At 36.7% G+C, this 24,826-nt stretch overlaps 1 protein-coding gene across 1 annotated transcript; it reads left to right on the top strand.

Annotated features, from left to right (window-relative positions):
• The first annotated feature begins 7,347 nt into the window (after positions 1–7,347).
• On the top strand, positions 7,348–21,638 carry LOC121418890 (homeobox protein SIX6-like). The gene is made up of 2 exons (XM_041613084.1): positions 7,348–8,492; positions 20,732–21,638. The coding sequence occupies exons 1-2, from the start codon at positions 7,726–7,728 to the stop codon at positions 20,940–20,942; spliced, it is 978 nt and encodes a 325-aa protein (XP_041469018.1). The 5' UTR covers positions 7,348–7,725; the 3' UTR covers positions 20,943–21,638.
• The last annotated feature ends 3,188 nt before the right edge of the window (positions 21,639–24,826 follow it).

The following is a 24,826-nucleotide window of genomic DNA, read 5'->3' as shown; positions in this document are numbered from 1 at the left end:
GTTTTAAGGAATACTGGTTTAATTTACAAACTTAAGCGTAGTTTGCTTCATAAAAATCTGATAACTTTATACCATTCCATGATTCGCTCTTATTTTAAATATTGCAATACCAATATAACCTCATATGAATTTGGACTCAATATTCAAAATTCAAAAGAAACTTAAGAATAATTACCAATTTCCATTACCTAGCACCATCCGCGCATTTATTTAAAGGACAAGTCCACCTCAAGAAAAACTTGATTTGAACAAAATGAGAAAATTTCAACAAGCATAACACTGAAAATTTCATCAAACTTGGATGTAAAATAAGAAAGTTATGGCATTTTAAAGTTTCGCTTCATTTCACAAAACAGTTATATGCACATCTCGGTCGGTATGAAAATGAGGAACTGATGACATCACTCACTATTTCTTTTGTATTTTATTATATGAAATACGAAATATTTTCATTTTCTTGTCATTGTCATGTGAAATGAAGTTTCATTCCTCCCTGAACACGTGGAATTCCATTATTTTAACATTTTGTGCTTCAGGCAAGGATGTCATAATCGTCAAATTCGTAAAAATTGAAAGATTCCATAATTCAAACAATAAAAAACAAAAGAAATAACGAATGAGTGACATCATTGACTCTCTCATTTGGATGTAACTGGCTCGTTCATATAACTATTTTGTTAAAAATAAGCGAAACTTTGAAATGTCATAACTTTCTTATTTTACATCCGATTTTGATGAAATTTTCAGCATTGTGCTTGTCTGATTTTTCTCCATTGATCCAAATCAACATTTTTCTGAGCTGGACTTGACCTTTAAAGGACAAGTCCACCCGAACAAAAAGGTTGATTTGAATAAAAAGAGAAAAATCTAACAAGCATAACACTGAAAATTTCATCAAAATCGGATGTAAAATAAGAGAGTCTTGACATTTCAAAGTTTCGCTTAATTTAAATTATGTGCACATCCTAGCTGGTATGCAAATGAGGAGACTATGACGTCATCCACTCACTATTTATTTTAGCGAATGAGTGACATCATTGACTCTCTCATTTGGATGTAACTGGCTCGTTCATATAACTATTTTGTTAAAAATAAGCGAAACATTGAAATGTCATAACTTTCTTATTTTACATTCGATTTTGATGAAATTTTTTGCACTATATGCTAGTTTGATTTTTCAGTATTTATTCAAGTCAGCATTTTCCCATTTTCCTTGGGTGGTCTTGAACTTTAAGAAACTGTCCTTATGATATTAATAAGCAAGAACTCACAATATTTATGTATACGTACAAGCAGAGGTTGCTACCCATGTAGAGTTTTCAGATCTTTTTTCAATACAGTAATCAAGTTCATAACCATAATGCCCGTTCTTCCAATAAATTTCATTTATGGTCTATCAGGTCTAGTCACGAAGCTGGGTTATGTAGGTCCCAAACAATGGAATGAGATTCCCCAAATAATAACTAATTCATAATTTTCATCTCCTTTAGAAAACAGTATACAAATTTTCTAGGAAATGATTATTAATTCTCGCAGTTGATATCGATGCATACTTGTACTGTATAGACCCCTCAACTCGTGTTCTTTGTAATGTATTGTTGTTTTTCCTCCCTTTTCCTGCACTAATTATTATAATGATATGACATTTTGTTTTGTATTAATGTTGTGTTTTTTACTATGTTTTGGTGATCCAGCCTCACAGGTTTCTTATTACCTTCATTGGAAGCCACGGAATTTATTTTTATTATCTAATCGCATTATTTGATGTTTCCTTGTATTTTTATACTATTTGTGAAATAAAGATTGAATTGAATTGAATGAGTTAGATATGATGAAAAGTGTTTGATAATGATAATACCATATAGAGCTATCCACTACCATGCATACACAATATGTATTGGTTTGGGCAATGGAGCCATTCATGCAGCTGCTCAGTGGAATGTCATATGTAAACACTTTCTGATGGCCTGAGCCAGGGTATTATATAATAACCCTGCTCGTGGCTCTGTGGTTAAAGTAGGGGATTATCTATACTCCTCATGGGTCCTAAAATTTGGTTGATAGACAGATGAAGTTATCCAATGAAAGCTCTCTGAAATTTTGGGTGGGTGGGACTTATTTTGACCGTGGGAACAAGATTTCCAAAGAAGAAGCAGACTCTGAAATGGCTCGCTTCGCTCACCCTTTCAGGCTGGTTTGCTTCGCAAACCAGTAGCAGATCCCACCTCACGAGCCATTCAGAGTCTGCATAGCAGACTAGGTGAGCATAGGGGTACATGCTTGCCCCCCCCCCCTCCTCTTAACTGAGGCAGACCAACCCATTATAGCATTTGTTTACTTTCTATTAACATGAGTGATAATTGTGATAATTGTATGAGCTCTATTACCAGGTCTGTCGATTTGAGGACCACTGTTTCCGTCATACGACAGCTATCACTATTTAAACGTGCAAAACAAAGTTAATTAGTTAATACTTTATTGCCAAACGAAATTTAAGTAATGATTGTGTTCTATCATGGACCGGTAGGTCCATGGTTCTATTAAGTTGTTTCATAATTCGAATGAAGCATCGATCACATTAGAACAGGGATGAGAAACTATGAATCACTAATGGTATCTAAGAAACTACTCGTAATATAGAGCATTTTTTATGAAAAGTGTCACATATCAAAGTCATTAGTACATACTTTAAACGAGGACCATGATCTATGACTAACGAAGCTGAAATATACGTCTGTAATATTTGTAATCTCAACGATTGTCATAAGCACTTTCATACGGTAATGTCGCCATGACAATGAGTAACATGCATGACTTTAAAGATCTCTTCAAATCTCTTAAAAAGATCCAATATTGCGCATTTTTACACTTCAACCACAATAAATGCGATTTAAGTACTTTTGTCTCTTAATTGCTTCTCTCATTGGCCATTAGCAAAGTACTAAGCACATCATGAATAAACAAATTCACAGAATAAAGACATAAACTAGTTAATTATGCAAGAATATCTAATTGCTTATTGTATTTCTGTACTGCTTATACGAGTAATATTATTCATCATTATTTATTTCTTAATTTTTGTTACTATTTCTGCAGAGATACAAATTTCAATACCTACTTGCAGATCGTGATAAATGTATTATCAATTTACTCCCCCCCCCCCCCTCCGCCAACCATCATTGACCAAGATATACCCGCTGCTATACTCATCACACCAAATATATACTTGTTCAAATGTGCTCATCATTTGTGGGAGGGGTTCTTTTGGCAGAGACTGTCTTTTATAATCCACTGTCATTTAGGAAGAAATGACTCGAGGCCTGCATGACGTAGTAGGATGAAAACCTGACAACTTATAGAAGAGAAGAGAAATAATGAGAAAGGGATAAAAGGAGTAAGGATCGTTGATAATGATTGGTAATTAGAGAGATAGCATGACGTGCATATCTTCAGGCTGGGCTTGTCCAGTTGTAATTACGTTTATGATAGTGAGAAGAAGGGAAATCTGTCTACTGAGAGGGAAAGGTGGTCAATCAAAGGAAGAAGAGTGGGGGAGAGAGAACGAGAAAGAGAGAGGGAGGGGAAGAGGGGGGGGGGGCAAAAGGACGGGATCGAACGAAACTTGGACATGCTTATTATCTCTTATATAAATCGAGCTTATATAATCAAGCTTAATCATTTAGCCAATATGATTTACACTCGGTTAATAGATTAATGTTTGAAACACTTTAAATCATATATAAATGACCTATATACCATGTAAACTGTAAAGTACTTTGCACAGAGAGTATTTTGACATCGCGATTCCACTAACTTTCTCGATCTCGAAGGAATATCATAAACAATAAAAAAAAGGACAAAATCACTTAGACAAATTGATAGAAACGTATTACGTTAAATATTGTGTAAACATTCAGTACGAAATATTACTCTGATATGACTTCCGCTGCAATTCTAAGCCCATAGCCTGAAGGATGAGGGTTAGTATACAAAACATGTAGTCAACGGCAACGCGATGAAATATGGTGCCTCTGTAACCTGCATGCCACAAGTGACCGAAAGAAAAAAAAATCATACACACCGCCCGCTCAAAAAATAGGAGCAATTATGTCAAATCATATTTCCCAAAGTAGGAGTTGAAGTGTCGAAAATTGTTAGGCTTAATAGGGCAGAGAAGATTCAATTTTGAGGAGGAGGAATTGAGTGTGGTAATGCACAATGAGGTCTCATCTTTCTAATTGCACACCGCGGCTGGATAGATAGAAAAGGCATGAAGTCACACAGATTTTATTTGATTTCGCTCTACTTCTTTCTTCGTTTTCCCCTCCCTTATCCGCGAAGAAAACATGGGGGTAAATTAATGAGACGCGGTATCATGCTTCTCGGGTGACACGGTTTTATTGGTTGGCGAAGAACTTGTCGGTTTTAATGTGAAATTAGATTCACTTGGACTCCTGTGTAACCTGTATCATGATACCTACACGAGGATATGTCATAATACATTGACTTCTTTTGGAGCATGCAAGTACCGCCTTCTCTCTCTCAAGTAAATACATGTATAAACGCTGAATTAGGAATTAAATCAATTCATGAATAACGAAGGTTGAGGGGAAATATCCGGTTAGCAGATCTCAAGATATTGAAAAAAAAATTAGATCGGAATTGTGTTATCGAAAATGTATGTACCCGTCTTCGAAAATATCCATAAATCATTTACATCTACTTTACAACTGGAAGTTAAATACCAGAAATATGTTAATAAAACTGTATTCCTTTTGAGTCGACTCATGTTTTTTTCCATTATTGTGTTTCATATTTGTTTTATTTCCAGAACTCATTGATATTTTCAACATGAAAAGCCCAAAACACACTTTTTTTAGAATAAAAAAAATCATGATTTTAATGCTACAAAAATATTATACCCTAATTTGATCCTCCTCCAACCTGTCAACCATGTTTATGCACTTAAAATGCATTAATTATCATTTTTTTTAAGTTTTGAGTAGAGTTAGAATCTCGGCACACAATCACATAGATTTTGCTCAAGGTTGTTATCATTTTAGCATGCATGTTTTGGCGTTTTGTTCAACCAATGCTGAGTGGGACCCAAAATGATGACTCTGAACGACCCCTTAATGATGGCGGTGAAATCTATTACACGAGGGATACAATGTTTGACTTCATTTCTACTTAATGAGTTTACTCAGTGATAAAGATAGCCCATGCAATTGAATTACATCCCTTTCAATTCAGTCATTGCTCATTGCGCTAAGTAACTCGGCGGGATTAAATAGTAGGGTAAACAAATGAAACATGGAAACGCTTTAAAAGCTATTTAGGCAGGGTAATAATGATAATACAAACCGTGACTACCTTTTATTTTAGCGTGGGAAATGTCAGCAAGAATTGGTGCAGAATGTTTTCAGTATGTTAGTTGATAAACAAAGGTATTGAGTCTGATTACTATATAAGACATACGCATACATTCTGCATGTTTATTGTTAAGATATGGGTGTGGTTTACACATATTAATGGCGGATTTAGAGATAGCGAATTGATAGATGTATGAAAGGCTGAGTCCTAGATTTTCATTTTATCTTCTGATGTGTATATAAATCCCATGTCAGCGAAGGCAACCCTTTTCGATGTTTTGCTTTATTTTTATAATTAAATAGTACTTCAATTTTGGATATGCATTAGAGGGATCGATACATGTAGTGATCAGGAGAACATGGGATGCTAAAGGCATGCCCACTTCTTGATATTTTTTTTTGCGGAGAGTAGGACTGGTGGGTCGTTCCCACTCGAACTTTAGAGTTTATATCCTAATGTACATTTTCACAAGTTTTAGCCAAAATGCCAAATTTTGAGGAATCCCTTGATAATTTCGTAGAAAAAAATCTACTTTGATGGCAAATTTATAGCCCCTTTTCCATTATGCAGCTTGCTCCCTTTGCTCACTCTCACAACATTAATTATCCTACTTTGACATCTCAAAAAAAGATTTGAGTCGGTGAAATTTGGCACTCATAACATAAATTTGCCAATCCTTCTTGTTATTCCGTGGGCCTAGGAATCAGGTTTTCATGACTAAAACTTATGATTTATAGTTTGCAAGCGATCCACTTCGTAGAACATTGCAGCCCTTGGGTAATTACTAAATTAAGCAATATATTTTCCCTTCCAAATGGATTGATTCTTAGTACTACCCACTTTATTCAGATCCATAGTAAAGTGTCTGGTTATCCCATAACCATGATAACAAGGACCAATTCAAAGTGCTTGAATTGATAATGGACACCCCCACAGAAGGTGACGAGGTAAATATCTTTTTTTATTTGCCCCCTTTCCAAATAGCGAAATATTCAATTTGATGGTTTGTGTGAAATTCCAGCTGCAATCAACGCACAATATAAACTCATATTATCGAATGGCTTGTCGTCATTATGTTCAGATATTCTGTCATGTTCTCGACATTCTGACATCTCTCTCAATCTCCCTTTCTCTCTCCGTCTCATAAGACGGCTACCGTTGAGAAACTTCAAACTACTCCTTTCATTCCGATGCCGTATTTACCTTTCTTTTGATAGCTCTATGTGGACAGCATTTTTCACGGATGTAATTTGTCATTGTGTCAGCGTGGAATAATTGTTGTGTCTCTTTATTCAGAGGGTGTCAGTGGAAGGGGTCACTTTTCAAAGTGATTCGGGAAGTAATTGTTGGATTGTGGTGACAATCTTTTATTCCTTTTTCCAGCTTTGCTCATCTCCCCTCTTTCCCTGCCACTCTCTTCTCTTTCTTTCTCGATGGGTGGGTATTGTATGGCTTCTTAACGCCAGTTGAAAACGGTCAGGTTATGAGCTGACTGTAAATTCAGGCCTTAGCCGTCTATTCAGACCGCGTTTTGGCGTTGTTGTAATAACAATAGCAGTAATTAGTGTCAATTAAAATGCGCGGATTGCCATCGCCTTTAGCTCTTCCTGCGTCAGCCTCTTCGTAGAGAAGAAGGGTCGATGATTGTTATTTCTAAAATGGATAGACGTGTTTGCCCACCATTCAATCTTGTGGTTTAGCAATCCATCGAGTGAGTGTGATACACTCTGAACACACACACGCACGCACACCATATAATCTGACTGAAGCTAGCAGCAAGATAGAATCAGACTGTGCGCGTCTCACCGCCTGTTGGCGCACTCGGTGCAAGTTCCGTCTAACGGAGCTCCTGCGAGAGAGAAAGAGAGAGAAAAAAGGGGAGTTGCTATTGCGCAGACTCGTAGGAAAAAAGGGGGAGGGCCCGAACGGGGACGCATTATTATCACGGGTTGCTATTCTATGGCTTGCGATATGAGCGACCTCATATGATAAGAAACTTGTGCACCGGAATTAGTTCATCCAGGCGTAAAGATATTCCACCCTTTTTAGCTCCACTCATTTTGGAAGCGAGCAGCAGATTCGACTATTCTTCTTGGTGTAATTGGACCTGCTATTCAGCCAGCCCATGTGGTCATGTCTTTGTTTCTCTTCAGTGTGATTGGCAGGCGTGACAGTGATTGACACAGTCCCCTTGGTGATGGTCCAACAAATTGCTCCTAAGCCAATCGAAAACCATTTATCCAACAAATGCTTAGCATGATAGCAGTGATAATATGAGTTGTGTCACAAGCCGGGTCTGATAAAAACTGACACATATCTCAGCCCATAGACACACCCCAGCATTTAGCTCAAATGGTTTGGACGGAGTCGGAAACATCGCCAAGCGACCGGGGCGCTATGAGAGCGGCCCAGGCGCTGGCGCAGTATTACAGTATGCATGATCCACGAAGTAGTGAAGGCTTGGCAAGATTAGCCCACATGTATAGCAGCATGCAACCGTTTGTGCCCTTTCCTGCCGCAGCGCCGGGCGGGACACTTTTCCCGCTCCCGACAGCCCTACCGACCCTCTGCTTCTCCCCAACTCAAATTGCCAGCGTTTGTGAAACTTTGGAGGAAAGTGGAGACATCGAGAGATTGGCCCGATTTCTATGGTCCTTGCCCGTTGCTCCCGGGACTTGTGAGGCACTGAGCAAGAATGAAAGTGTTCTACGCGCAAGAGCCGTCGTCTCCTTTCATCAAGGCAACTACCGTGAACTCTATCATATTTTGGAGAACCACAGATTTACTAAGGACTCTCATGCCAAACTTCAGGCCATGTGGTTGGAAGCTCACTACCAAGAAGCAGAAAAACTCAGAGGAAGACCACTGGGTCCTGTCGACAAGTACAGGGTCAGGAAGAAATTCCCCCTACCAAGGACCATTTGGGATGGAGAGCAAAAAACACATTGTTTCAAAGAGAGAACACGGAGTTTGCTCCGAGAGTGGTATCTTCAAGACCCTTATCCTAACCCTACCAAAAAACGTGAACTGGCTCAAGCCACAGGACTTACACCGACACAGGTCGGAAACTGGTTCAAAAATAGGAGACAACGAGATAGAGCTGCAGCAGCTAAAAACAGGTAAATATTCATTTTCATTTGAATAATTATATTAATATATTTCAAGCAAGAGCATTAACCTGTATATAAGGGATTTTCTGTAGTAACAAGAATGTGGATTGGCCTTTGTTTGGCCAATATGATTTTATGATGAAATTTAAAAAGAATTATTCCATATTTAAGCTTTTTACCGACTGATCTTAAACCCAAACCCATTACAAAATCTTTAACCACGGAGCTGACGATATCATACTTCTCAAATATCTCTAGGGGTAAGACGTGCATAATTTCTGAACATAATTTATAGACTGAGTGAAAATTTCTCAGACCAAGGGCAATAATTTTTATCAAAAGAATCACAATGTTATTGTGTGCCAAATCTCACATAATTGCACCGTTTGTAAGACAGACACAATAAAATGTAATAATCGAAAATGTGCAAAAAGATATGCACAATAACCACAGTGAAAGCTGAAATATAAACATAACATTAAAAAGTAGGAAAATAAAGTAGTATGAAAAATGGTCATGAGATTTTTAGTCACGCCTTATTTTACCAGTGATGATAGTATACTAGGGCAATAACCGCTACTTATTATTTAGGAAAATACTTTATTTTCATTATGAAAGACAAATTTCCATGTAATATATTAATATCACTTTACAATATCATGTTGTGCAAAGTATTCCGTCATATCAGTGACCGTTTTCTATTCTCAAGTCATGTGCGACTTCAATTATAGTTCAATTACATTTCCCTGTAATACATGTACTATCATCCTGACTCTAAAAGCAATGAGCTTCGTCATTTAAACTCCTTCCTTTGTGAAGGCGTCAATTCTGTGAATTCCAAAGCAAAACACAATGTTACCAGTCTTGAAAAAGTATCAATTGATGTATAATGCCCCGCTTTTATCCCTATTCCATTGACCATTCGGCGCATAAACACGGGGCATTTGTTAATTGGCCTCGAAACACGAGAGAAAACCCGCCGCACCGATCGGGCGGGCGTATGCTCAGTCACCGATCTATCGCTTCGCTGCTCGCGGCTGCAGAAATCTAATTCCTCTCGGCACAAAGTACTTTCCACGTTGCGGAAACGAATAAGTTACAAAATGTCTTTCAAAAGATAGTAAAAGCTGTTCTTATATTACTTACCAGAGTTATGTTGCGTTTTGTGTCCTTACAATCGCCAATATCCGTATGAAACACTGTCAAAGCACATCGCAATCTGCGGATTGAGAGAACCAATTTTGTATCTTCAAACAGAAAATAAAAATTGAAAAGTCGAGTTTAGGACTCACATTTATATTATGTAAGAGATGATTACAACCTTTTACCCGAAATTTATAATTATTACATGTTTGATTAATAGTCGTGGTAACCACTTCAGAACTTCTGATATATTTTTTTTTCAAAGAGCAGAAAATGCGTGCCCGAATTAGCAATTAAAAAAAAAAAACGTATGAAAAAATGGCACAAGAAAGAAAACGTTCGTTATTATCATTAATTTGGAATATTAAAGGACTGTGTATCATCATAATTTAGTTCTTGGATGGAAAACGGAAGATGATCTTTAAAGTTTCAACTTCGTAGTAACACCATATCAAATATCGGTATAGTTTCATTCATTCACGTGTCGCTGTTATAACCATTTTGTGATTCATTTGAACCTTTCAGTAGGCCTATATACCCCCATCAACTTGCTTACTTTCTGAACATTTTCATTTAAAAATGACTGTTTGCACTAAGAAAGCGAATCATGAAAACGGTACAATTTTCTGTATTTTTTTTTTAGAAAAACATAATTTGTTAGGGTTAGTATTAATTATCTTTAAAATTCATATTTATATTTGTATTCAAATGCATTTGTTTTTTATTCTGTCATGTTTTATTTATCGAGAGCTTACTTGTCTGCTTGACAAGAGAAATCCTCTGTGACCCAAAATTACACTGATTTCTGGAACAAAAGATACATTTGAAATGGACAATAAAGAGCAAAGTAAAAGAAGTTTAATACTAATAATGAATCATTAAAAAAAGTTGGCACATGATCACAATCTAAAGTATACATGTCATGATTTTTTTTATTCAAGAAAAGAAATGCTTGCGAGTTATGATCATGTATTTATTATGGATAGAAGCACATATTGGCCGACATGGTACTTTAACGAATAATAATAGAAAAGGGCATTTTGAAGACAAAGAAACTAAATGAGAGAAAAAATAGTATTCTGTTTCATGATAATTTGCAAATTATGACAATGTATATCACATTTACATATAAACGATTAGAATTTAAGTTATTTATTTGTTGTAAAATTTTATTTCGTTGTAGTAGTAATATCATATTACAAGATTATGTTTCTATTATATGGATTTGAATAATTAACATTCGCATTCTTCAAAGTTAATGATATGTAGAGCACACATGCATTTCAAACATCAATTTGTTGTATCATGTTGATACGATAGGACCAATATGAATTTTAATTTTCATTCGAAGAACTGAATACAATCACGGAGCTATAAGATCATGTTACTTTTAACAGGCCTATATATTTTTATTCGATGAAACATGTTACCGTAGAATTAAACACGTTGTGCTGGTCAATATTTCAATGTATGTAATTTACAATCATTTCATTGACATGGCACATTTCATGGCAAATCAAATATTATTTGATATTATAATTTTTAGAAAGTACACTTCCGTTACTTATTGCAGGACAGCTTTGGAATAGGGATGCTATATATCAGAATGTTTCACAGGAAAGCATTCCCCCCTTCATATATTAACTCTACGATGTGGGCCATTTTCATTCATCAGTCACGGTACTTGTCACCTTAATTATAAATCAACATTTCATTCATCGAACCGTTCGTTAAGAAAACCTCAAATTGAATTAATTATCACACCTTGTCTTCCTAATTTGATTAATATCCGTTCTCAATTTCCCTTCACCAACCTTCATGTACATGATGTAGTGAGTAATGGATCTTTCTCCTGGGGTAGTTTTGTTGTATCTTCTTTTTTTTTTTTCATCATCCTTTCTCCTCCAATATTCCTCCGGGGGTCGCCACTTTCCCCGCATAAACACACACACAACATGGTGGTGGGTTTCATTATAGTAGCATTGATACCCCCATTATTTGTGAAACAAATTGGATGTCCCGGTACTCGGGGCCAATCGTTTTCCTCTCATGTTGTACCGATGCGAGTGCCACAACCCGGAGGATACGTGGGGAATTTTCTTCTTCGTTACATCTTAATTCGAAGAAAGTTCGTCACTTAGCTGTAATGCAAGCCCATTGAAGCCAAGTGTCGGTCTAATTTATCATTCCAGTTATAGAACCTTTCCCATAATCGCCTATATGAAGTTTTGATAAATCTGGAGATAATTCATTTTCAAAATTTGATTTTTATCTTCAGATAAATAAAGGAGTGGATCAATAAAACTTATTTTGTGTGAAAGATGCCTTTTTAAGATATATCGGGTACAAAAATTTACAACAAAAATGCCTCCTCTGTGATCGAACTTAACCCCCCCCCCAACACAGTGGGGTGCCAGACAAAAAGAAGAGTTGGTCCTATATGAATAGGCCTTAAACCACGTTCCAATCATGGAATATTCTGAAAATTCAGAATGTAAATTGCAAATTTAATATACGCAATCAATAAATTTATGATAAATTTTTCAAGGGTTCTTATTTGCAGAAAAAATAGAAACATTACCTACAGAGGGCGCTAAACACACAAAGCCAATTTAAAATTCAAATTTTGCGAATGAAAAAAAAATCTAACTTTCAGTTTCACCACACATTAATAAGATTCGAACAGTAGTCCAATACAATATATATTATTAAAGCCTTTCAGGAGATGTAGGTTTTGTTTTTTAATCTTCTAATAATGACATTGTAATACGTTTTTGACCAACATGATCATGATGAAAATATGACAAGGGAGACCATGGAGACAGGCGGAAATAATGAGTATAAGCATGAAAGTAGTAAATGAAAAATAAGAGACAACCTATCCGATAAATGCACCTTCAAAGTCTTGCGTGATACATTACTTTATTTGCTCCTTCGGCCTTAGATGGAGGAACTAACGACGGTTTGTAATTACATCTCTGTTCAGTTGTCATCAAATAATCACTACTTAATTTCTTTATAAGCAATGTAAGCAGAACTGGAAATTGTAAAAGTAACGACGACAGTGATTTTATTTACAAGAGACTCGTGTTCACTTTTTTTACGAGTAAATTGAAATCAAAGTTGATATATGTTTGATTAATGAATTTCACAATAAAATATTCAATGTTTATAATGAAAATGAAAAAAAGAACATTTACTTCTCAGTTAGAATTATGTTGGCCCTTTTTCGTTAACTTTTTTTTTGCTTTTAAAGAAGAATTGCTGAAAATCCAGCTTATTGTAAAAAACAAGTTTTATCTTTATTTAAACATGGACCCTATAAGAACAAATGATGATTTGAATAAGTAGAGAAAAATAAAAAACGCAACGATGACGGTTTTATCGAATCTTATGAAAAACAAGAAAGTTGTGGCAAACTATAAGTTTTCATTATTTAGGAGTAATGATTCTCATAATACCGTAGTGAACGGAAGAGCCACTGATCAATATCTCCATTAATTATCTTTCAAATTTTATGAATTTGATTTAAGTTAAACATTTCGCAATTCATTTGAAAATAATATCTATGGATAATAGTTTCAATGTTCCTTTATTGTTTTAAGTTCTCCCTTTTCTTCATTTTTTAAAATTTACTTAGTGATGATGGAAGCTAAGTTGTTTACACCAACAACCTTAGATAATTTAAGTGAAACAGGTCTATGTAATTCATAATTAAGACCAAACGTGTAACTGGAACTGGCAGAGGGGTATCAAAATTATTGCTAAGTAGAATACAGTGAATAGTGCTCATATTACTTGTCATGTCTGAGTTATACATTGTCATCCCTACACTTATTCATCTGTAATAAAAATAAAACCCCGCATTATCAAGATCAGAAGTGATTTCAATAAAACACGATTCATGAATAACAGGTATTGCACCTCTATTTCCGGTTGAGTTTGTGGAAAGAATCATTACACTTGGGTCGAGAGGGCTAGCCAAGATTTCAGCGGTGTGATTTCATTTGATAAAACTGTTCAATATGTTTATTTTTAAGCATTTCTGTTCTTTAGAGATTCAAGTGGATAATATTGAAAATTACACAAATTAAAAAATAAAAGTAAAGGTGGCGGACCATTCACACCAACGCTTGAGTATCACGGTATTATCACCGAGTTAAACTACAATGGCACTGGTAGACTGATAGAGTAAATATTTAGCGAGATCTTGAAATTGATATTGCGGTAATATTTGTGTCTGTATTGGGTCTCTGCATTGTCACTAGTTTGTTCTAGTGCCAGTCATATTAAATCAGCGCCACTCCATTAGTCCTCCATTACATGTGTACATAGTGCATTTTGTTCTATCAGGTCGGCGGGACTAAATTCTGTTTTTTCGTAATTTTTATTCATCTATCGTCGTGGATTTTGGTGGTGTGTCTGGTGGGATATTTTGTTTCTGGGTTGGTACAACCCTTCACACTCTTATGTTTCCATGGTATCACTTATTATCATAACATATCTCGTCGACGTGTCATGAGACAGTATCTTAATATTTATCAAATCATGTTAATTGACTATGATTTCATTAGTGACTTTGAAAAAAACATGTTACGGCGAGAGATTTTGTGACCTTGTGTTGCATTTCTATTTACCATTTACTGATTTAAATCTGTAAAGAAAATGAACCAGTTATTACCTTCAATATTAGTTATATTCACCTCACATTAAATATAAAATTGTCATTCAAACATTGAAATTTGAAATACCAAATGGACTCCCACCGTACTTTAAGACCGATACCACTATATTCGTGAATCCTCAAACATTTTCATGATATGTAATATGAATAATTGATAATGAATTCCCAGTAATCGAATATCTTTTCGTATAATATTGAACAAATAAAGACATCAATGTGGAAAATTTTAATGCATTAAATAAGAATATTGTTTGAAGTTTTTAAATGAAAACGACTTGAAGAATAAAAAAAACGAAAAAATAACAAACGACATACGAAAGTGCACGGTGAACAGAATAATTTTTTCTTCTTCTTGGAGATTCTGAAGTGAGTTCGCAGTGAATCATTGGTGATTTGAAGGCGAATCAGTTACTCAGATGGAAATTTCGATGGCAAACCTGTCAGACTAGTCGATGTTTTATGCACACAAGAGGGTTAAAACAGGCCGGCAAACTGACGGTTTAAGTGGTGGGTTTGCGGGAAGGGGTTACATGATAAGGGTTTGTTTGCCACGCTTAGGTACACTGTCAAAAGCCTCGCTTAAAAAACCACTCGACGGCTATCACAAACTAACTTTCACTCTCTGAATCTATTTAGATGTTGTTGTTACTCTTTTTTCGATCTGGAAAGATGTGAAATTTGCTTAAACTACAGTATGTCTTTCGAGAATCGCTCTCCGAACCCTAAACGCTCTTCAGATTTGACGCTGGACAATACGCATCAAGAGGTATCACCGTCTCAAGAAGAAAAACAAACAAGGCGGGGACATGTTCGATTAGCATATTTCACAATTTATCCTCCTGTTCGTTGGCAAAAAACAAGATGAGTGTCATTTCATGATCTTCATTGACTATAGTAGAGTTAGCGTTCGAACAAAGGGAGCGCTTTTATGCCTGGTTGCCACATAAGCTAAGGGTACACATTCCCTGCTCAATCGCATCGACTGGGCATTGTGTATGTGCACATAGGATATAATAAGTCATGAAAGATAGTCGAAGTTATGTGACAGAAATAAATGAATCCCATGTCAATTATGGATCCATTGCTCTTTTTTGTTCTTGGTTTTTCGATTATGTATTAAGGAGTGCTCAATATTTACCAGGAAACAATGATAAAGAAAGTAATATCTCCCATACACGACGATCAAGCGGATTTTTTTTTTTTTGGGGGGGGGGGAGGAAAGCATTTCTTTTTTCAATTGATAAATTTGGCTAGTTAATGGAATAAATTCATTTCTATTAGCATTGAGAAGATATCCTCCCTTTTTATCGGACGTTGATGCATGTGAACACCCAGACCTACTGCATTATTGGCGCGTTCAATTGGGCTCTAATATGTCCCAGGGCGCCCCCTTTAATATTTCAAATCAGGTAAAGGGAAGTCAGTCGCTTTCAAGTTTATCACCGAAATAATATTACTTATGATGAATATCAAATATGAAGACTGTATGTTTCTTCGACTATAAAAGAACAGAAGGCGGTTGGGACGGGTATTGTTCTGACTATCATTGGTTTGCCCCCTCCTATTAATATACTCTCCCCTCTTCTTCTTCTTCTCTTGTCTGTCTCTCGTTTTGCGAATGAAAGTTGATAATCACTGAAATATTCATGCTCACGAAGATGTCAGTGTGGTGGGGTCCCCAATGAACCACACTGATAGCCCCTCGCGCGTCTCAGCTAATAGCCATGGGACTCCGGGTTTCCGGGTCGGGATGCCTTCCAATTCGATAGAAAGACAGACATTAGAAGGGTCTACCCGCGTCTGTGTTATGCGTATCGTTCCTCCCAATCGATCTCATTCAGTGAATAATATGTCCTTCTGTTACGGATCATAAAGAAGGTGATAGGGCGATAGACTAGAAGAGAGAGAGAGAGAGATAGAGAGAATGAATGATAGAAATTGACAGCGACATAATCGCAAAGTCATATCGATATCGAACTGACATGTCACCTTTTTCCTCATCTCAATTCAGGTCTAATCATGATCTTTATCGTATGCAACGAGGCTATGCAAATAACTTTTATAAACGCAAAAAGACTGACCTAGTTGAACAATACTGGATTTCGCTTTTATTCATATTTCGCTCATTCTCTGCCATTTTTATTTTCAGTCTCATTCTTTTTCGGCTTTGCCTGCCCCCATAACCAATCGCAGCATGCACGAAGAGCCACGGTGAAATGGATATTTTCTGGTATTATTTCTGATTATTTGATAAGATGCATGTTCTTTAGCGGATCAAGCTGGCTAAGGCTGTAGCAGAGGGGATCGTTTTATTGAAACCTTCTTGCGCCGTCATGATCGGTGATCAGTGAAACTTGGTCCGGTGTGACCCGGCTATCACGTTCTAGATAACCAGCCGTGTAATCTAGATCTACTCCCTCGCCGCAAATGACCAAATTATTTGCCGCGGCACACTTGCGCAGCGCGCATCATAACACCTGATTTCAATCTCAACATCACACCATCCTAACCCTCTTGCTCCTTATATTCTCCATATCATCATCCTATCTTATCATCCACCTCCTTCATCCAATACGTGTATTATCTCAAAGAGCACCAAAACACCACATTATGTAAAATCTCTGTAGATTGATTTCATGGCGAGCCGAGAAATGTCGCATTTGGCAAAAGATTCGAGATGATTTCTCTGCCTATACCCAACTTGAAACTGAAAAACAATATTTAGGATTAATCGAATCAGGGAAAATGTGTCAGAGGATTGTCATGGATGAAAATCAGATATTACTACTCCAGTTTACTAGTCACGCTCTTAATATCTTCCAGTTTGGAAGAATTCTGCCTTAATTGGACGTGACTTTCATTCATTACAATCTGGTTTCTCTATGTTTGGGAAACATCGCTTCTCAAAATGCTTAGTTTTCAAATTCCATCTTTGGCTTTTCTTCGACATGATCACGATTCCAACCATTTTGCTTCACAGTAACCATTGAATTTGACATTTTTGTCTTCACTATGACTGAGACGGTAGGGCTCAATGAATGAGTAAAGGGGAAATCCATTACGCATGAATGATAATAAATGACTAATAATTGATCAACTCGTCACCTCCAATGACTGGCACTCCATTCAAAACGATTTTACTTCGAATGCCAGACCCCTGAAAAGACCATTTCAAATATCAGATTTCAAAATGTTTTCGTAGCTGTACATGATACAAAAGATATATGATTGACAAGTCAAGTGTGACAATTATAATAAGAGGCGTTTCTTATGTGATTAAAATGACGCACATAAGAATTCGTCTTTTCATAAAAGTGTTAGTCGGTTAACCACTGAAACAAGTTCAATTGAAGGCAAAAGTACACTTTCTTTGTATTTTTATTATACCTATGCCAGTTGCTCAAGTTGAGTCTGCTATGGCAGCAATCATCAGAATAAAGTGTTTATTTTTCTCAAACTTAAAAAATCTGATGCCTCATCTTATATCGTTGTTTTATGACACTTGTTAGAAATTATAAATCACATTTGAGTTCTTCATTATTTCAAACATCTATTAACATTATTCTTTTACCATGTCATATGGGGTCCCTCTGACTGGCTATCAATAAAAAAGTTAAAAAAATAAAAATAAGTGGATAATGGTGTACTATGATGTAAACATAGGTTGAGCACGTTGAAGAATTAAACCTCCGTTAAGATATTCATAATCTTATTTGCCCCAATTTAATTCAATACCGGTCTTGACTAGATGGAGGGTACTGTCCGCCCTCTATTTTTGTGTCAACAAATTGAACATGGTCTTTGTTCGTCACCCCCTTTCTCCAATCTTTTACATGGAAAAGGGGTCACCTTTTTTTACTCAGGCACTTGACGGCGTTTTGCTCATTTGACGTTCTAGGGAGTTATAGAGAGATGGAGTCTCTACAGACAGCACTATAATGGACAGAATTAACGATATCAATCGGTGCATTCAATTTCAAAAGACGATTATCAAATATGTGTTTTAGTCGTTATTCTCTCCCATTCGTTTCCCCCGGGGCACTCTTTATACACGATAGTAATATGCCTATTTCTTTGTGTTGTATAAAGGTGTTGGTGGCTTGATGGCTGCTGTGACTTTACTTAACGAAATCAGTCATATGTCAATATTTCACCGGCTGTTTTGTAAGCGTGTTCTAATTTCATGTGGAATATTCCAAGTGCTATGACCTAAACTATTTGTCGATCATTGAGAATGTATGAAAGAGAGATTGAAACGAAGCGGGGGGACCCCCGTCAATTCAGTTCCAAGTTCTTGGTCTTCTCTTTGAGACAGGCCTGTCCCTGTGGAGAAGTGAGTGGCCCCTGTCTGGGCATAGTTGGTAGCTGAAGAGAAAGAACCCCGCTGTTTGATTTTCAGCTTTGAATAGGGTTGATCATTTGGGAGAAAGCAGGAATTAAGAAGTTCTGGTTTAGGTTGGCCCGGTTGGGTGAGACGGGGGTGGGGTCATGTGGGGGAGCACCGAGGGTCTTGTGTAAACCCCCACAGGAGTCTTAATGTTTACTCGCTAACCTATCAACCGGGAGAGTAGCTGGGCACAATCCATTCAGACCTACCCAATGTTTCCTGTTTATTATAGGGATTGGGGATAGCCACAGAGCAAAACTCTTTTCATGGTGGGGTCGACGCCCTCTCTCTGAAAGGATGCATACCATTAAATTGCCCAAATTTATGTTTCTTCACCAAACTAACCCGCAATTGTTCCAGCCAGCGCCCCGGTGTAACCGATTGCTTAGCCCGGGACCACAGTGATCGTTAAGGGGTCCAAGAGGCGAATGGGGTGCTAGACGCTCTCCTATTAGTAACAAGGAGTTACTCACACTTGACTACGTGTTTTGTCGTACATCCCGCCAGGGAGAAACGAATACTCGGCGACCCGACACATTTTTGTTTGGTTTTTGTCATTAGATCCCCGGCAGGTGAATAATGGCTTCACCTGTCTATCAAATCTACACCTCTTATTTGCATACACACGTGTAAACATTCGATTAATCTTCGCGTGGTTTTTATACCCCCTTCTCTCTTTCTCTCTTTCTATTCTCCTCCTCCTTTCTCTCTAACCGTCTACCAACGTACTTCAACTTGGCATTCAAAAGAAATCAAGTGGAGCGAGAATCGTGCCCCAACAATCGGCCATCAATCTTTGGGCCCTTCCCATTGAAGTAAAAAGCGAGCAGATATGCGACAAATTACCCTCCTCACCACTTGAGGAATATCAAAAGCGTATTATTGTAAGGTGTGTGAGTACGAAAAGCTAACATATATAAACTGGTACAGCGGAAACAGAGGGCAAACAATAATAAAACTCAAGTAGCGATGTACAGAAATTGCCTCAAAGTGTCTGACAATAGGACCCAAACCGCATTCTCCTTCGAAATAACATTCAACTCATTAGAAATGGTGGTGAACTGGTGTGATTGACTGCCTAAATTCATTGTCAGACGTATCAATTGAAGAGAGAAGAAAATAAGATGGTGAGAGAGATGGAAATAGAGAAGAATGGAAAGAGAATAGGTGGTTGGTTAATGCTGCGTGGTTAATAAAACAATGAAAAGGAATATATGGAAAGAGACTGAAAGAGAAAATAATGAAGCTGTACAAAATGACAGACAACTATCCGGAAAGGGTAATGATGATATATATCACCTTTTCATGATTCATAGCTATTATTTTCTTTGTATTTACAGAGAATTATTGGCTTCCGCCTCTGAGGTTTTCATTGTGATATATTACTGAATTAATTTGTTGATACTCAGTTTTATAATGGCCTTTAGAGGGATATATCATTATTCTATTTCCTACATGATCGCAGAATAAAATAAAAACACACGTTATACGGAAATCACAATAATGAAACCACAATCTCGCCTTTCAATTGCGGATTAGAAAAATATTGGATCATTCAGATTTTTAAAAAGTTGATAATTATGTGGTTAAAGATTTGGTTCTGCTTTGTGATATAAAAAAATATATATCTATATCACTTTCTGTTTGGTACACTTTTCACGACACAGCTGTTCAGGGAGATACAATGTTAAAAATAATTTATTTCTTAAGAATTTACTTGGCTTTATTGAATTCATGTGTTCAAATCCTTCACTCTAAAACATATCAGTAAAAAGTGACTAGTTAGGGTCAGCTGGGTGCAACTGTTACTCTCGTCGCATTTAACTATTTTCTAGACGTATTTTACTAGAACAGACTTATTTCTGACTAGAAGATAGGTCAGAAACGTGACTAGACAGCAGTTGCACCCAACTGACTACTAGTCAATTTGACTGATTTGTTTTAAGAGTGTAACGATCTATTCAGTCAGACTCAATGAATTCTTTATCAATAAAACGTATTCTATCTTCTCGTTTCTTTTATTTGCATCTACAGAATGCAACAGCAGCAACAGCAAGCACTGCAGAACTCGAGCGTGTCAAACTCGGCCCACTCGCCGCCGCTGGCCGAGGGAGCAACGTGCTTACTCAGTCCCAACCCCGATAGCCCTTCACCGCGATCATTAGCCGACTCGCCACCGCTCGATTCCCCGCCTCCACCGGGCTACCACGACGACGACGATGACGACGATGTCCACCATCGCTGAAATTATCAGCTGAGAGCTGAATTCATCAATGGAAAGAACATTTATTTACCATTTCCTCATCAACTTTCTTGTGCGTGCCAATGCGTCAAGTTATGAGGTAAAGTGGTAGAAAGAAGGAACTGAAATCTACAGTACATGCCGAATTGCTGAGGGGCATAAATCTGTGACAGCTTTGTATATAGGAGATACAACATTTTATATTCCAAAGGATAAATGAAGCTAGGACAATCTATGGCGACTTTTATGTAATTACAATCATCATGCAACTCATCAAGATAAATACTATTTTCTTCATGTTTTTCATCATCAGATTATTAGGACACAAGGGTACAGATTTTGAATTGTGGCCTGATGTCTACGATTGATATTTTATCACAGTTATATTCTTCTGTGATTGGTGGTTTATATGAATATTTCACAATTTTATTTGAAAAAAGGAACACCTACTGTCTAAATCATACACAATTTACGTTCGCTTGTTTTCACAGCGGGCAGAGGAAAAATCCTACAATCCTAGTATTAAATCGACGATCACTTTTAATTAATATTCATGAAGCACCCCACCTACGGGCAATCGTCTTCTACAGTTACCCACCCCTGTTTCTCCATTCTATCCAAGCCCTCTTGATGAATATTATAAATATTCACGCTCTCTTTGCTGTGTGTTCATAAGCTTCTTGTGTCTCAATCAAGCTTCTAGAAGTGGGCTATAAGCCTGTTATTTTTGTCATGATTGTCCTCTTTTGACGTGTTGAGAGGGGAAGGATTGAGGGAAGGAGGGGGGGGGGGGGGTAGAAGGGATATCATGTGCCCCTCAGCTTCTCTCCTTATCCTCCCACTCTCCTGCTTTCAAATACTACATCGTATTTTAATATAGTCGTATCTTGCCCAATGTAAGATTATATCATGTACCATCATGCCATTTTCATTGCATATCATTATATTAAATGGGATTATCGTTTCTGCATTTAAAATCCAATGACCTTAATGGATAGAATACTAATTGACACGCTCACTTGTTAGATTTTTTGATAGGATTAATCACTTACAACCTGATGCTCCTGTTGTAATGAAAAGGGAATTATTGCTCTCATCTAGGTGTTATGCAAATAGGAAAAATACATACTTATTTATATCAATGAATGTATGGAATCCAATCTGTGTTTGAATTGTGATTTATGTCATAGAAGGTGATCGAACAAGGTCTGGGGAAATGAATCGTTGGCAATTTGCTGAATTGCTTTTGTTTCTTTTCATCCTTGATCGGTTGTTCATCAATCAGTGTCAACTTTTTAGAAAGCTCGAAACCACAGCCCGATTTGTCTTAAAGATGAGGTATTAGGCCTACTGTTTTCTTCTTTTTAACAAAAAATAAATTAAAATGCGATATATTTTAAACGATTTTGGCAACTAAATCGTGTAAACGTAATTATAGACCCAATTTAGCTTCGTGTGATGGAACATGGGTTCCAAGACCATGATGGAAGCTGTTTGTTATAATTGCGGTTATGTAACAAAAACATAAAATGATTTAAGGAGATTTAATCATCGTTTACTTGTAAATGAATATCGTCGGGACAATAATGATTTTTATGGCATTTCTTTTTAGTTCGCTCATTATGTTAGTTGACAAATGAAAGCTAATTTGGTATTGTCATTTTACTTCCTATCATGATTATGATTACTTGGATGTATATTCATCATTTTCATGAATGTGCAAGATATGATTCCAACAGTAGAACGACACAGCAAATTAGTGGTAATCAAAAGATTATTACGAAACCAAAACATATGGCAAACCATTAACCTCACAAGATCTGTAATTCATATAAATCTCAAAAGAGTGATATACTAGAATGCATGTCTAGTATGCAACTCACCTCCAATGTTTGCACTCTTTTTCAAAGACAATGGCGTCGTTTATTCCACCAAGTGGAACCCCTAACCCCATTAGGATGAGATTTGTAAACATTCTAAACCGAGATGACTTGCTATCCGAGTGTAACCTTTCCGATATTGATGGGCGAGTTGAAACCGCGTGTCAAGACTATGTCCAATACGGCGACATTTTACACGCAGATGTCGTACTTTTGGCGCCATTTATGTATCGTCTGCACTGCGATGAAGGGTCCTGTGTATGCTTTCTATTGCACCGTTCACGATGCGTTTTTTTTTGTCTGACATATTTTCATTAGACAATGAAATACCAACCATTCTGACTCGATTAACAGGTGTCTTAACAGTAAAGCCAATGTTAAGTTTATTCATGTGGAGTCTTCTTCATGCGCCATTCTTTGAATTTGTAACATTTTGTGTCAGTTACCTCCGCTCTGAAAGTGGTCACTCCACTGAATTTACTTATTTTCAAGACATCACGCGGTAAAAAGTATAATAATGAATTAATATAATATGTATTGGTTTAGTGCAATTTGTTAAACAATGCCAAACGGCGGGATCGCCACATACCATGCGTGGCAATCACCTTCTATGATTATCTTTGGGAAACACTAATGATTTCCTAGATATATCTATGTTATCGTGGGCATTTTATGCACCTAGTTGTAAAGATGTCACTAGGAGAAAACATCAGATCTCGTTAGATATCATTGTTGCTGTAAAAACGATTCTTCACACTATTGTACAGGATGTATGCGATGAACAGTATCAACAACGTGTTGAAAATTCTAAATAATTATTGCCAACATGACAATGAAACGCATGTGTTTGAAATGATTTTTTGTTCTGGTTTGTAAAAAAGAAAAACCCGAGATACTGTAAGATTTTGAAGAGAGTATAGAGGAGAACGAATTCGGAGAGAAAGGGAAACAGTACAAAGACAGGTTTATATTCAAAGTCGTTTGTTGAATTTGCATCTCATAATTCATACAGTAAGATATACAAATGAGAAAGAGAAGGGGGGGTGGAGAGGGTGTGTGTGTTTGGGGTGGTTTGTTTAATAAATCATTTAAAAAGCAAAGAGAGAGGGAGTGAAACCTTCTGTGTGTGTGAGGGTATATGAGAGAGCCTGAGAGAGGGGGGCGGGGCAAGAATCGCATTCAATCACTACAAAATTAGAAATGTGTATATGCTGAGGCATCAAGAAGTGCCCCTAGATATACATTATATGTTTTCATTCAAAGAAATGAAAAATCACAAGTATCACGAGACTTTTCACCATCAGGCTCTTTGTAAAATATGTACTTGTGATTTCTCAAACAAAATAGATTATGAATTGCCGAATTTAAGAAAAATACAATTTGACAGTTAAAACCCTCATTTTTTTTTGAAAAAAAATTCGATTTACTTGGTAACGACAAAAATTGAGTTTGAGTAAGGTTATAGTTATAAGGCCGAGAGATTCATTTTATTTTTCATATTCTAGTCATTCGTAAGTTGTGTCTATCTTTACTTCTGTTTTTTCTTCTTATTTTTTTTTACTTCAGCTAACGTTTCCACGTTATATATATATACAGATATACAACTGGGACCAGTTGCGTTAAAATGTTGCAATAAAAAATACGGGCAAATAAACAAAAGTTTTACGCAACGGGCCCCTGGAGTTAAAACATTTATATTATAAACAAAACGTTTTTTAAGCATGTTAAAAGTTTTTAGTAATCAGATTTCGTTAAGACGATAACATTAATAGTAAGCATGATGTGTGTTACACTAAAACCATCTTTTTAAAAAGGGTGTAATGAATACTTTGTGTGTCCTTTGTGAACATCGAAGGTGTAGAAGTAACACCACAGTGTTTTGCAATGCACGTGCTTGTGTCTCCTCGAAGGTTTATGGCCAAACTGAATCCTAAGTATAGGTCTTGGGAATCTCTACACGATCAGCACAGCATGTTATCTCGTTAAGGGTACAAAGATTTCCTGCCA

Source organism: Lytechinus variegatus, chromosome 7 (assembly GCF_018143015.1).
Source record: "Lytechinus variegatus isolate NC3 chromosome 7, Lvar_3.0, whole genome shotgun sequence".
Taxonomy (NCBI): domain Eukaryota; kingdom Metazoa; phylum Echinodermata; class Echinoidea; order Temnopleuroida; family Toxopneustidae; genus Lytechinus; species Lytechinus variegatus.
Note: the sequence above shows the minus strand (reverse complement) of the source record. Positions and strands in the feature narration are given on the sequence as shown.

Coding starts and splice junctions, on each gene's coding strand:
- LOC121418890 (XM_041613084.1), top strand. CDS start 7,726: ATGGTTTGGACGGAGTCGGAAACATCGCCAAGCGACCGGGGCGCTATG. Junction 8,493..20,731: donor GCTGCAGCAGCTAAAAACAG/GTAAATATTCAT, acceptor TTGCATCTACAG/AATGCAACAGCAGCAACAGC.